This window comes from Podarcis melisellensis, assembly GCF_964234715.1.
Source record: "Podarcis melisellensis genome assembly, chromosome: 17".
In the NCBI taxonomy this organism is placed as follows: Eukaryota; Metazoa; Chordata; class Lepidosauria; order Squamata; family Lacertidae; genus Podarcis; species Podarcis melisellensis.
The window spans coordinates 12862468-12878132 of record NC_138534.1 but is presented as its reverse complement, the minus strand read 5'-3'; the positions used below and the strand labels follow the sequence as shown (position 1 = coordinate 12878132).

Here is a 15665-nt window from a genome sequence, read left to right as displayed (position 1 = left end):
ACAGTTGGCTGTGATACGCCTCACGCTAAATTGTTGCCCTTACTTTTGTGCCATTGGAGTCAGGATCTGTTTCATTTCATCCAGAATGGCCTCCCGCTTCTCAGGCTGAGCCTTCAACACTTCCTCTAAAGTTGGGTGTTCTGATGACTGAAATTAAGAAAAGCCGCTACGATGAATTTTAATGACATTAAAGAGCCAAAAGCACAATAAAGAATCTTCAGTATAAAGCAAGTCTGCCATCGTATCTTGACACTGTGGCCTCAGTTGAGAGGTTCTGTACAGACACAGGACCTCTGATAAGCCACTGGCTTCCCTGTGACGGACCTCAGATGACCTGTGAAGGATGGTCCAGCTGGCACCTCATATTTTACCATTTAAGAGGGAACTGAAGTCTCCAGAAAGATCTAGACGAAAGGCATTTTGTACCTAGTGACCAGAAAAGGACATTTTATGAACAGCCTGAACTGCACTCCGTTTCCAAGGATACAGTGGTACCTCAGGTTAAGTAATTAATTTATTCCGGAGGTCCATACTTAACCTGAAGCAATACCACTGTACATTTGAGAGAGTTTATCTTGAAGCCTGTGTTGATGCAGCAAGCTCCACCTGGTCTTTCTGACATACTAGAGGTCCTGATGAAACATAATGTCAGGCTGGAGAGAAAGCAAGGTATATAAAACTATGCGACTAAAGGGTGAAACACACACATAGGTGTCAAATGCTCTGCCTGCCTATTTTAATACTGTAATTGGGACAAAAAGAAGGGAAATGCACTAATTCATTATATTTGTGCATTCATCCAGCCTCACTTTTGACCTTTTTGATCCATCCAGTTTTACCTATACAGAGGAGAATACTTCTGCAAATGAGAACTGCCCCATTATTACAGTGGTACCTCGGGTTACATACGTTTCAGGTTACATACGCTTCAGGTTACAGACTCCGCTAACCCAGAAATAGTACCTCAGGTTAAGAGCTTTGCTTCAGGATGAGAACAGAAATCGTGCTCCGGCGGCATGGCAGCGGCAGAAGGGCCCCATTAGATATAGTGGTGCTTCAGGTTAAGAAAAGTTTCAGGTTAAGAACGGACCTCCAGAACAAAGTAAGTACTTAACCAGAGGTACCACTGTATTTTGTTCAAGTGTGCTCTGCAAAGATCCATCCTAACTGGGTACAACCTTTTTTGTTCTGAAGAAATACGAGACACTCTTGCCTTATTGTGGCCTCTCAGCTCCAGCATAGAGACTTTGACTCATTCAGATGGTCAAACCTACGGTATCCCAATTCAGAGCAATGCAGGGTTTGGCTTCCTACTCACACATCCCCAACAGAACCAGGGCAGCTGTGCCTGAAATTGAACTGATAGAGGAGCTGGCGGTTGCACTTGAGTGCCCATCAGCACCACAAATATGGTAGTGAAGAAATCTGACTTCTCTGCAAGCAGGTTAAGGATCACAGTGCAACTTGCAAAAGAGTCCTATTAAAAAGGCTGAAGTAGCTCCTATTCATGCACAGCTATTAAAAGGGTTAAAACAGCAGGTATAACTGCTTCTTACATTCACTTTGAGCTACCATTTCCAAAAGAAGACAGTTTCTAATTAGTGTGCAAAGTGGAACTCCTGTTAATTGGTCTCTCATTAAAGATATCCACAATGTGTGATCTGTGAGTCTTTAAGAGAAAATGATGCAGCACATAATGAAAGGAGAATTCAAGTAATAGCGTATTAGTATTCGTGGTTTCAAAGCTTTTAAAAGAACTTCATTAAGCTTAATTTTTTAATAGGAATTGGAATGGCTCTATCCAGATTTTCAAACATGAAAATTCCTAATAAAACCACTCCCTTTCAAATGTAAGCTAATGATTACTTTTTAAATCCTTAAAAACTGCAATGGGGGGCATGGAACTAGACCATTTCAAACTGAAGTCAAAAGTCAAACGTTGTATAGCAAGTTCAACTGTAATACTTCTTTATACTGTACCTGAATAATCAATAATTGCAAACCAATCAACTTAAACAATGCTCTCCAGAGATCTCTAAATTCTGCAGGAATCAAATACCTATTTTTGTCTATAAAGCCTTTGCATTCAGAGTTTCACACCAGACAAATTAAAACATGGTGGCAGGTCTTTCAAGTTGGCCTCTGTCATTTAAGCAGAACCAACTTCTCTTAATAAAGTCAACCCCCAGAGAAGGGACCAAGTAAACATGTGTTCAGATGCCAATACATTTTTGAAACAGCTAGCTTAGATCTATGCATCAGGTTGCTATGTATCCCTGTTTTAATGAAGCTATCAAGATGTTAACTAGAACCACGGGAATGGCAGGTTTGCTTATAAACAGAATTCCTAGTTTTCATAGTGGCGAAGTGAGTATTCCCAAGCCCACCTCTTCCTGGTGTAGATCAGACAGAGATCCTTTAGCCCCAAGTATGCTCTGCTCTGCTCTAGTGAAGGACTTCAAAGATAGGAAGAAAACTCTGTCGGGGTGAGACATAAACAGCACTAATTGCATGTACAGGGCACAGATGCAGAGGGGCCCACCTTCAGAGCTCCAGCTCTGGAAATAAAACAGCAGTACAGTGGTACTTTCCTGCCAACCTAGCAGTTCAAAAGCACAAAAGTGCAAGTAGATAAATAGGAACCGCTCCAGCGGGAAGGTAAACGGCGTTTCCGTGTGCTGCTCTGGTTCACCAGAAGCGGCTTAGTCATGCTGGCCACATGACTTGGAAGCTGTACGCCGGCTCCCTCGGCTAATAAAGTGAGATGAGCGCCGCAACCCCAGAGTCGGCCACAACTGGACCTAATGGTCAGGGGTCCCTTTACCTTTACCGTGGTACCTTGGGTTAAGAACTTTATTCGTTCTGAAGGTCCATTCTTAACCTGAAACTGTTCTTAACCTGAAGCACCACTTTAGCTAATGCGGCTTCCCGCTGCCGCCGCTGAGCAATTTCTGTTCTCATCCTGAAGCAAAGTTCATAACCCGAAGTACTATTTCTGGGTTAGCGGAGTCTGTAACCTGAAGCGTCTGTAACCCGAGGTACCACTGTATTTACTTTCCCCTTGGCCACCCTTCCTTTTCTCTCCCACGGCGCACTGCATCTAAAATCTAAAAACAATACTGTGGGGAAAAGCTGACAAAAAGCTGCCTCGATACACCACCTTGTAGACCTGGAATGTGTTCCCATACAGCTCCTCAGTCAGCATGTTCCTCTGTTCCAAAATGGCTTTGTCGTTATAGGCATACTCCACCACAGCCGACGCTTCCGCATGGCGCAGCATCTTCCTGACCTCGCCTTTAAAGCTTTTGATTATCTCTGCAACTTGTGGCTTTGTTCTGTTTCAGGAAGAAACACGGATAGTGGCTCAACATATCGGAAAAGAAAAGTGGACCAGAGACTTTGAGCAATCACTTATTAAACACAACTGATTTTTTATTCTTTTTCAATGGTGGGGAGAAAAGAAAGACTCTGATCCAAACTTTTGACGCCACTAGCAAGGGGACTGAGCTGTCAGAAGGAGCGGCAACTTTTGCCACCTTCCTCTTCCTTTGCGGGACCCTGTGGAATAGTGCTGGGAGCCAGTGTAGTGTAGTGGTTAAGAGCGGTGGACTCGTAATCTGGTGAACTGGGTTCGCTCCTCCACATGCAGCTGCTGGTAGACCTTGGGCTAGTCACACATCTCTGAAGTCTCTCAGCCTCACTCACCTCACAGTGTTCGTTGTGGGGGAAGAAAGAAAAGGAGATTGTTAGCCGCTTTGAGACTCCTTAGGGGAGTGATAAAGCGGGATATCAAATCCAAACTCTTCTTCTTCTGCAGGGGGAGGGATGAAGCAGCAGCTGTTGCCTTCCCTTCTTGCGACAGCCGGATCCCTCTGCTGGATCAGAAGCCTTCTGTGAGCTGGAAGAGCCATTCCGTTCATGAAAGGCAGTCTGGATCCAGCCCACATTTTATCTCACCGTGTGTGTCTTATGTGTATTAATATACATAGTTTCATAGGAGAGAGAGAGAGAGACGCCAGCAGCAGGCCAATCACTGAGTGACAGTTTGGCTCTGCTTGGTAGCCAACCCGTTTTTGGTTGCTTGGAACAAATCCTGCCCCTCTCCAGGGCTTCCTGGCACTTGCACCAAACTTCAGAGAGAAGCAGAGTCTCGCGCACTGAGCTAAGTTCTAGAGGTATTTGACTCCTGTCAAATTAGCAAAGATATATCACAAATGTGACAATCTATGTTGGAAATGTAAAGAAAAGGAAGGAACCTTTTATCATATGTGGTGGACCTGACCCAAGGTGAAAGACTTCTGGGGAAAGATTTATAATGAATTGGAAAAAATGTTGAAATATACATTTATAGGGGCCGCAGAAAGAGACTGATATAGACCAATTTTTAAGAACAAATGGATTACAAAAATTATCTCAAGAAAATAAGACAATATTGAACTATGAGATAACGGAACAGGAGATTGAAGGTGCCATCCAGAACATGCAACTGGGCAAGTCTCCAGGGCCGGATGGGTTAACCTCCAAGTATTATAAGACTTTGAAAGACTATTTAATTCAACCACTAAAGGAGGTGTGCAACGAGATTATGGAGGGGGAAAAGGCACCGGAGTCGTGGAAAGAAGCTTTCATCACACTCATACCAAAATCCGAAGCTGAAAAGACACAACTTAAAAACTACCGTCCCATATCCCTGTTAAATGTGGATTGTAAATTTTTTGCATATATTCTAGCCAATAGGTTGAAAAGAGTGTTAAATGAAGTAATACACAAAGGTCAGACAGGCTTTCTCCCAGGTAGACATTTGTCTGATAACACAAGGAACATTATTGATATATTGGAGTTATTGCAGACGAATACTAATACAAAAGCAGTGTTAATTTTTATTGATGCAGAGAAGGCCTTCGATAATATTTCTTGGAGTTTTATGAAGAAAAACCTTAAGGGAATGGGTGTGGGACAAGGGTTTGAAAATAGTATAGAAGCAATCTATTCGGAACAAAAAGCAAAATTGATAGTTAATAATGTGGTGTCAGAAGAGATTAAAATTGAAAAAGGAACACGACAGGGTTGCCCTATCTCTCCATTGCTATTTATTTCGGTCCTGGAGGTGCTCTTGAATATGATTAGGAAGGACCAGTTGGTTAAAGGTGTCCAGGTCGGAGCCAAACAATATAAACTTAAAGCTTTTGCAGATGACCTGGTTTTGACGTTGCAGGAGCCAGAATCTAGTACGAAAAGAGTTTTAGAACTGATTCAGGAATTTGGTCAGGTGGCAGGATTTAAACTAAATAAGCAAAAAACCAAAGTATTGGAGAAAAATATGATTTCTACGGAAATAGAAAAGCTTCAGAAAGAGACAGATTTAAATGTGGTGAAGAAAGTGAAATACCTAGGGATTAATATGACAGCCAAAAACCTGAACTTATTTAAAGACAATTATGAAAAATGTTGGTCAGAGGTAAAAAAAAGATCTGGAAATATGGTCAAATTTGAAGCTCTCCTTGTTGGGCCGAATTGCTGCTATAAAGATGAATGTATTGCCAAAAATGTTGTTTTTGTTTCAGATCTTGCAGATTGTGGACAGGATGGACTGTTTCAAGAGGTGGCAGAGAGATATTTCTAAATTTGTCTGGCAGGGCAAAAAGCCCAGAATAAAATTTAAAATACTGACTGATGCTAAAGAAAGAGGGGGGTTTGCCCTGCCAGACATGAAACTATATTATGAATCAGCAGCTTTTTGCTGGATGAAGGACTGGCTACTTCTTGAAAACACTGACATTCTGGATTTGGAAGGGTTCAACAATGCGTTTGGGTGGCATGCATATTTGTGGTATGACAAGGTTAGAGCTCATAAAGCATTCAAGAACCATATTGTCAGGAAAGCAGTTTTTAATGTCTGGACAAGATACAAAGATCTATTAGAAAACAAGACCCCAAGGTGGTTTTCACCTATGGAAGCTAAGGCTCTGAAAAGACTCAATATGGAGGCCAAACGGAATTGTTAGAACCTAAAGCTAAGGTATTGTCAAGAATATACAACTTGCTGTTAAGGTGGAATACTCAGGATGAAACGGTCAAATCAGCTATGATTAAGTGGGCACAGGACATTGGTTATAACATTATGTTTGCTGACTGGGAACGGTTATGGACCACTGGTATGAATTTCACGGCATGTAATGCCTTGAAAGAAAATATTATGAAAATGATCTATAGGTGGTACATGACACCAGTCAAGCTTGCAAAGATATATCATGTGCCGGACAATAAGTGTTGGAAATGTAAGGAAACTGAGGGAACATTCTTTCACCTCTGGTGGACGTGCACAAAGGTTAAGGCTTTCTGGGAAATGATCTATAATGAACTGAAAAAGGTATTTAAGTATACCTTTCTTAAGAAACCAGAGGCCTTTCTTTTGGGCATTGTTGGCCAGATGGTGTTAAAGAAGGATAGAACCTTTTTTATGTATGCAGTAACAGCAGCAAGAATACTCATCGCAAAGTAGTGAAAGACACAAGATTTGCCCACCTTGGAAGAATGGCAGATGCAACTGATAGACTACACGGAACTGGCAGAAATGACTGGCAGAATCTGAGACTTGGGAGAAGAACAAACAGAAGAAGATTGGATGAAATTTAAAGATTATCTGCAAAAACATTGCAAACTATTTGAATGTTAAAACGATGCAGGATTTAGAGATAGTGTGGCACTAGTGACAAATTTGAAAGGAATGTGCAAAGATGTTGTATAAGTAACAAGTAAAGAAACATAGCAAAATTAATCAATGGTGGGGATTATAAGATAAGTGGTTAGCAGCGGCAATGGTTAATTTAAAAGAAATTAAGTAACATTAAGATCAGTTAAAATAATGGAAGAGTTTGCTGAAACTAATTTGGAAATTGGAATACAGAAGAGGGAGGTGTGAGGAGGTCGGGAAAGTAAGGCACATGAAATTAAGAATTGAACCTATATATTTTTGTTCGATTTTTATGTGTTATATTGTTTATTGTCTGTTATTGTGTTGTGTTGTTTTGTTTTGTTTGTTATGATAAAATCTGTTGAAACCCTAATAAAAATCTTTTTTAAAAAATAATGAAATATACATTTATAAAGAAGCCAGAGGACTTTCTTTCTGGAATAACAGGTTTGGAATTGCCCAAGAAAAATGTTAAATTATTTTTGTATGCCACAACTGCTGCTCGTATTTTGTTAGTTAAAAAGTGGAAAAGTCAAGAATTACCAACGACAGAAGAATGGCAGATGAAGATGATGGATTTTTCGGAGCTAGCCGACGTAACCGGAAGAGCCCGCAACCAGAAGAAGGAGTATCAGGAAGAGTAGATTAAATTTAATGATTACTTAGTTAAATATGTTAAGTTAAATTAACTAAAAACAACTTGAAGATACTTAATTGGCTTAGGATTTTATTTATGTTAAGGGATGAATTAATATGTTTAATTTCGTAATCTGAAGATCTAAGGATGTTAATGTTTAAGTTAAATTTTATAAGAACTGTGATTTGGAAAACCGTTAAAAGAATATGCAATGAAATTCAACCAAGGGGAAGCGAGGAAGTCACTTAACAATGCTAATAAGTGTAATTTTCAATAAGGCTATGTTTGCTTGTCTTATGTGTTTGTTTGTTTATAATGTTGTGAAAACCAATAAAAAATTTTTTGGAAAAAAAGAAAGCAGTTGCCTACAAATGACATGGCATGACTTTTTAACATATGATGATGCTATGAGCTGCTTTAGATTCACATATCCAAGTCATATCAACCAAAATGGCATTTTTCAGACGTGGGACAGACATCAGTAGCATCCAGAGACTTGGAAGAGACGAAACTAAGTTCTTTGTCTTTTGGAGCTAGAGGACTCAAGCATTTCCAGAGCAGTGCCATGATCTCAGTGGGATCATTATTGCCTTCTGTCAAAGCCCATTTCATCTTTTTGACAACAGTGCGGCACAAGAGAGTAAGCTGAGCAAGGATTTGAAGCCAAGCACCACAGTCCAGCTCCCTCATTCTCTCCTTTACACTCCGTTCTCTGGCTTGACTTCCCTCAGAAGTGGAGAGAAGCGTAGAAAAAGGAAATACTTACCCATAGGCAAGAAGCTTCTTCACAATATTTCTGGAATACTTGGCTTTGCTTAGTTCGGTGAAACTATCTGTGGGATGAGAAACCACCATAAGAAGCTGTAAACACCAAGAGCTCTGAAGGCAAGCCATTTGTTTCTGGAAACTGTACCTTTCAGTTCTTCAAATACTTCTTGCCTTTGCTCTGCGTTGCCAAACTGAATGTAGCACTGGATGACGCGGGTCGAATCGTGAGCAAACGCCATCTGTGGGGATAAATGGTTCCCTTGAGATGAATCCTTCCCCCTAAGTCATTTAGGCAGCATTGCATTTCAACAGATTTATCTTCACGGTTGGCTTTAATAAAATTCCTAAAAGCTGTCTGCAGCTAACTAACAGCTAAACATAATACACTCCCAAAGAAATGAACCATATGAGTGTGCTGGCATTAACACTAAACCAGCTAAACCAATTTGGGGGGGTGGGGAGAAATGCCTCTGTACTTTTTACCGTTCCAGCATTTGGCATTTCAAGGGCTCCTAAAGGTAAAGGGACCCCTGACCATTAGGTCCAGTCGTGGCCGACTCTGGGGTTGCGGCGCTCATCTCGCTTTATTGTCCGAGGGAGCCGGCGTACAGCTTCCAGGTCATGTGGCCAGCACGACTAAGCCGCTTCTGGCGAACCAGAGCAGCACACGGAAACATCGTTTACCTTCCCGCTGGAGCTGTGCCTATTTATCTACTTGCACTTTGACGTGCTTTCGAACTGCTAGGTTGGCAGGAGCATGGACCGAGTCAACAGGAGCTTTGAACCGTCGCAGGGATTTGAACCGCCGACCTTCTGATCGACAGGTCCTAGGCTCTGTGGTTTAACCCAAAGTGCCACCTGTGTCCCTACAACCAAGGGCACCTACAACCTGCATTATTATTATTATTATTATGTATATGTAATAGAAACACTTGCAACACAGCAACACATTTCCTTACAAGGTGCACCAGGCATCATGGGATCCGATTCCGGCGGGGGGGGGGGGTGTTACTGGGTTGTTTTGTTTTGCTTTGTGTTTTTATATTGTGATTTTATCCTTTGAACCGCCCTGAGACCTGCAGGCATAGGGCGGTATACAAATTTAATAAATAAAAATAATACATTGATGATGGTGGTGGTAAAACAGGTGAAGCATTCCAGTACAATGCAATGAATTGGATCCAGAGAATGGGATACAGTGGTACCTCAGGTTACATACGCTTCAGATTACAGACTCCACTAACCCAGAAATAGTACCTTGGAATAGGAACTTTGCTTCAGGATGAGAACAGAAATCGTGCTCCAGCGGCGCAGCGGCAGCAGGAGGCCCCATTAGCTAAAGTGGTGCTTCAGGTTAAGAACAGTTTCAGGTTAAGAACGGACCTCTGGAACGAATTAAGTACTTAACCCAAGGTACCACTGTATTCCTGCTTCCTCTTCCTACTCCTGCTGAAAATCTGTGTCCTGGGCTTGGAGACCTTTGAGATACTTTGCAGGTGATGCAACAGGTAGATGAACTGTTAGGATGACCCTTGGGCCTGGGAACAGACATTCCACTTGCCCCCCCCCACCAGCCCCCATCACATGGAGGGGCAGCAGAACCAGACATGCCCTTTCCCCACCATTACAAAACCCCAAGAAGTCCAGCCATTTGAGTCATATTTCACTGTATTCTGCTATCCTTCTTACATTTTTTATTTTCCCACGAAGCAGCTCCTGGAGTTCACTCAACATCTTTTCCCGCTTCTCCTTCTCACATTTTTTCCTATAAAAACAAGAAAATCTTTAGACAATACAATAATTATTATTTTTCTTGATACAGTAACTGAATTATCTTGTACTTTAAGAAGTTAATTGGCATCTAGTGTTGGAAGACTAACATGTTAAAGTGCTGTCCAGAAGCAACTGAGAGCAGCGTAACAGATTACAGTATTTGCTTCTTGTCCGTTCCAAAGCTCATCCCCTTACTACAATCAAAAACTTTTTCTTTGGGGAGGCAGGTAATGCCTCCACGCAAATATGGCACGTAAGAGGTTTGGTGCCCAACTTTATTAAGGACTCAGTGCTGTATACCTTCCACTGGGAACTCTAATGACAAGGGTACCCACACTTTTAGTGAAACACAGCATTGAGTCAAAGAATTGTAGAGCTGGAAGGGACCCCAGGGTCATCTAGTCCAACCCCCTATACCACATGACTAGATCCTTGCCACTTTGGTTGCAGACTGGAGTGCAGCATGATCAGTGCAACGGATGGGTGAGGGGGGAGAGGAGAGCTCTCACAACCACCGAGTAAAGCAGATTAGGGGAAGAGATTGCCCTTTGACCAAGGCCATTTAGTGAGTTAAGACTGAGCAGAGATTTGACACCACACTTTTAAAGCAAAAGCACTTGAAACAGGCATGGCTTCTGCCAATGAATTCTGGGAGCTGTAGCTTGTTAAGACCCTTATTCTCCTCTCCCAGAGTTACAATTCCCAGGGTTCTCTGGGAAGAGAGACCGGTTGTCAAACCAATTTGAGAACTACAGCCCCCAGATTAGCTGGTGGGGAGCCATGGCTGTTTAAAGCGGCATCATAGCACTGCAAAAGCAAGGTGTGGAGGCGGCCTGGGCTTCTACACTCAAGCCAAACACTTCACAGCAGGTGACAAACACTGCAGGGTGCTCAACTCGCAGGTAGCCTCTTTGTCCAAAGGTTCTTTTGTAATATGTAATCCTTTATGCATGCTTTAATGAAGGACACATATTCATCTAGTTATGATTTTATTTTTTTAATGAACCTAAAACACTGACGTACAGCCTCAGTTTTATAATCCACACAGACAACTGCAGCAATAAACCATGTCTGTGTGCGCGTTATACTGAAGTCTAAGGCAGGACAAACTTTGTTCCTTCATGAGAAGGAAAAACAAGTACAGTGTTAAGTTCAGGAAAATGCAGCGCAAGTCGTTCTTACTGCCTCAGAGATTCCCAAATCTGCTTTCCCTTAAGCACCACATCATAGTTGGCTTTGTCATTCAGCTGTCGGCTCTGCTTCAGCTCCTTCTTCTTCTTCTTGATGTCGTCCCATTTAGGCTTCTTAGGCGCCGACCCTGATGACAAAAATGCATTCATTTTGTAGCGCACTTTAAGACGCATCAAACGCCACACAGGTTAATTAACAAATAGTGCCAACTGTTGGATGCAGACTGCTCTGCTCTTGGGATCCTCTCCGACAACAATACTTCCCTAATCAATTTTTGTCAGCTGTGCCTCTGTTTAAAATTCCAAGAATGTCTGTCTGGAGAAAAGAACCAGCTTTTTAAAACTGCTACAGCTTATTCTGAAACAGCAGCTCGTTCATTTACATGATACCAAGTTGAACCATGGATACATATAGCCCAGTAGAGTAGACTCAGACAAAGGCTCTCCAGTGACTCTCCACCTTTCCTTAATCTCCAAATGCCAAAGGCTGAACTAGCAACTTTTTCCATACAAAACACCTGCTCTTTATCATGGAGCTCTGACCCATTTTATCCTGATATTACAGGTGTGGGTTTTGCCCAAGGCAAGCTCTGAAAACTCATGACATAATAATAATAATAATAATAATAATAATAATAATAATAATAATAATCATAATCATAATCATAATAAATATTTATATCGCGCCCTCCCCAGCCGAAGCCCGGCTCAGGGCGACTAACAACAATAAAATAGTGCAGCATTCTAAAAACATTTCTTTATAAAAATTAATTAAAATCAAATTGATGGCAACCAAAGGAGGGAGTCAAGCTGCACCCTGACCAAAGGCCTGGTGGAACAGCTCTGTCTTGCAGGCCCTGCGGAAAGATGTCAAGTCCTGCAGGGACTAACTAAAATCTGAAATATAACTAAAATCTGAACCTCAGGCTCATAACTCATGCTCCTGACCATCCATCCTTGCTCCATTTACAATGGCAAGCGTGCTGCCGTCAACCTTGGAGCTAAAATCGGAACTGGCTGGGTATTATTCCAGGAGTTGTGTGTGTGGCTATTGCTGCACCTTTCCCCACTCCCATGTTAGGAGGAAAGCTTGGGATGGTTTGGCTGCTGTGACGCTGAGGCACAAAGAAGATGCAAGCCAAACACCAGCCAAACTGTCTAGTTCCTGCAAGAAAGTCAGGCAGGGCCCATCCTCACCCCCCCCCCATCCCCAGGGCCAAGCTAGGAGGGGGTGGGACCTACCAGTCAGTGTTAGAAACTCTGATATATAAGCTACGTGGCAAATGGCTCCCTAAATCAAGGTTACAGCCACCCAAATGGAATGTCTAGTTGCCATTTGGGGGCAAGATGGCTCTAAAGTCTTATTTTTCAAAGGATGGACTGACTGTGATTGATTCTCAGTTAAACAGCTGGCTAGTTCAGATGACAACCTTGAGCAGCGTTAAGAGCTTGGAGAACCTAAAGAAGAAATGTCACATGATCCAGGGACAGTCCACATATATATCGGCCTATTCCAACATCTTTTTCCATAATGGTGACTGCTCCTGTTCAGGCGGCACAGAAAAAGCAGTTTGATTTCTGAAATTCCTTGTGCAGATAACATGTAACTGGTAGCATTCTACAGGATGTGTTGTTAGTGTGTGAAAACAGGTGAGATCCAATGATCACCACATGGTGGAGACGTCAGGCACCATCCTGGTGCCCAGGCATCTTCACTTGGTTGCAAGTGGACAATATAATAATTTGAACGCTGGGCGGGCCTACGAACCACAATGTTTTACTTCACTACCAAGGCCAGCATAGCATTGTGGGGCCCTGCTTCAAACCACTGTCTCAACTCTAAATGCACGTTTTGTGCAGAGATGAATCTACAGCATGCAGGCTGGTCACAATTCACACATTTGTTAAAAGAAAACATTCATCATTAAGATGTGAACTACTTATAGCTCATCATCTGTATAGGTTCCCCAGGTGGATTGGAACACTTAAATTTTAAAAAAATCACGCAATACAAAGTGATAAAACCATAAAAACACCTCAAATAGGAACAACTAAAGCTACTCAGTAAGCTAAACCAACCAGATAAAATACTCAAAAGCCTGTGCAAATAGACTGGTCTTGAACTGGCATTAAAAAAAATGGGAACTTCTATGGGGATGGCATTCCACAAAGAGGGCCAAGGGCAGAGAAGGCCCTGTCACATCATCAATAGATTGTGGACAGTAGACGCCTTCAAATATCTTTAAAGTAGCACATTCATTGAGACATTTATCTTTCTTTGATCAATATATCTTAAAAAACCAAACAAACCCAAGTATTATTCTCACCTCCTTCTTTATCATCTTGAAGTTTGCGCTTCCTGGTAAATTTTTCTGATGGTTGTTTACTCTTGAATTGTTTCACTCCAGTTTTACTAGGCTTTTTGTTTCCTCTCTCAAATTTCTTACGTTTAAATTTCGGCTTGCCATCTTCACCACTTTTTCTATTTAATTTGGTTGGAGGACCAGCATCTATTTGAAGTTTTCAAAAGAAGTTAATTTCACAAACTCAACAACAGATCAGTTTGTATTCAATATGTATTATATTCTTTTCAGTCCAACTTTGATATTTCAATTCAGGGAGGATAAATGGAAGAGCAAAAGGCAACATGGGACAAAAACCTTAAGATGGAAAACGTATAATGTACTTGTGTATTTTGTAAAAAATAAAATAAAATACTTTTTTGTTAGAAACCGCTTGATTATTAGATTAGTTTTTATCTAACAATCTCTACCATTTGGTGGTCTTACATACAGTACATAGCATACAGCTAATATGACAGAACTTTTTTCCAGTGGATATATTTTGAGTTACCCTTTATCCCTGCCATTGGTGTGCTTAAGGCAGAACTATATGCTAAAGTACAGGGAAGTGTTGTGGGCAACTTCACATCAAAAAGTCTTGCACTTTGTTTTTAACAGTGATGTTAAAACAGTTATATGAAATATGTGGTTTGTCGCTTCCAGGGGGTGGGGAACTGTATTGACTCTATACATTCATACCTTAATTTAATAAATTAAAAGTGCCAACATGTTGTGTTTTTTTAAAAAAAGTCTTCCACTTTCCAAGTCAGGTTTCTTCATATAATTATGGTGACTAGAAAATGGCCCACCCTCTGTGAAAACGAATTCAAATTCCACACTAAACAGCAATGTCTATTCATCATTAGAAGACATCTTAAGGCAGCCCTGTTCAGGGAAGTTTTTAACGTGTGATATTTTACTGTATTTTTGGTTTTTATGGAAGCCACCCAGAGTGGCTGGGGAGGCCCAGCCAGATGGGCAGGGTATAAATAATAAATTATTATTATTATCATTAGAAACGTAGAATACATAACAGGATACATTATTTAACGGGAATAGAATTTGGATCAAGTGGACATACTGACATGCTGCGGGAAAAACAGCAACCAAAAACGCTGTCGCTACTTCTGCTAAGGTGAAGAAAGGATTTTTTAAAACAAATAAATCAGAGGGACTACAAATTGTGGTGTTCTATTATTATTATGGGGTGGTGCTGTGGGTTAAACCACAGAGCCTAGGACTTCTTATTATTATTTGAATTTATCTACCAACCCCAGAGTCGGCCACGACTGGACCTAATGGTCAGGGGTCCCTTTACCTTTACCGCCCTATACCCGGTGATCTCAAGGAGGTTCATAGAATTATTTCTGTATGCGTTAAATTTGTATTGCACTTTTCCACCAGATGGTGCACAAAGCAATAATAATAATAAAAAACCTCCGCAAGATCTTGGCCAGCGCCCTCCAACTCCCAGCAAGAATTCTTCTCCCCCCCCCCCCCAACTGTAGAGGAGGGTCGGGTTCAACCCCTTTGCCTTCGCCCTCAGAGGGGAGGCCCGTTTCCCGCCCCCGCCTCACCTTCCTCGGCCTTCCTGGTCAGCTTCTTCTTCCCGGGGCCTCCTCCTCCTCCGCCAGCGGGTCCCCTCCGTCGGCGCTTGGCTTCCATGGGAGGAAAAACTCGCTTCCTCGCTCAGCCCCACGTGCCGCCCTCCCGGCGAAGTCTCCAGCCGCACTTCCGCTCTCTTCCCCAGCTCCTTCCGGCGGAAGCTCTCTCCCATTGGACGAAGGGGCCTCGCGAGAAGCCGCGCAGCGGGACACATCTGCCAGCACTTCCGCTTCTCGTTGGGACGCCGGCGGCATGGTCGGCAGGGGGCGCCTGCCGCCACTCTCCCGCTCTCTAAAGGGGAAGCGGAAGTGACGCCCGCGGCTGCTGCTGCCGCCTTCTGGCTTCGGCGAGGCCCATAGACGTAGAAAGGAGACAGAGTGACACGCGCGCGCCCGACTTCCGGCTTCCCTCTTGCGCGGCCGCGTCCCTTTGCGCGCTCCCTCCGCGGGGAGGCTCCGCTCGGGGCTGCGTGGCGGCGGCACCCTCAGGCGGCCGCGCTCGGAGCAATGGTGCGCCTTCATCCCCATGCAGCTGAGCAGAGGAGGGAGCTTCCTCGGGAGTAGGGAGAGAGGGGAAGCACCTCTCCTGCATAGCTGTCAACTTACAGATTTGAAAATAAGGGACCAGCAGCCAAAATAAGGGATTTTAGTCAACCA

General features: G+C 42.6%; 1 protein-coding gene across 1 annotated transcript in view; it reads right to left on the bottom strand.

Annotated features, from left to right (window-relative positions):
- PUM3 (pumilio RNA binding family member 3) overlaps positions 1 to 15165 on the bottom strand; it is a 31407-nt gene extending 16242 nt beyond the window's left edge. The window contains exons 1-8 of the mRNA XM_081894224.1: positions 14982 to 15165; positions 13390 to 13572; positions 11055 to 11190; positions 9789 to 9864; positions 8245 to 8338; positions 8098 to 8164; positions 3161 to 3335; positions 44 to 147 (exon numbers count right to left, since the gene is read on the bottom strand). Coding sequence (XP_081750350.1) covers positions 44 to 147; positions 3161 to 3335; positions 8098 to 8164; positions 8245 to 8338; positions 9789 to 9864; positions 11055 to 11190; positions 13390 to 13572; positions 14982 to 15069 — 923 coding nt within the window. The 5' untranslated portion in view covers positions 15070 to 15165. The remainder of the gene's footprint in view (positions 1 to 43; positions 148 to 3160; positions 3336 to 8097; positions 8165 to 8244; positions 8339 to 9788; positions 9865 to 11054; positions 11191 to 13389; positions 13573 to 14981) is intronic.
- Positions 15166 to 15665: the final 500 nt, after the last annotated feature.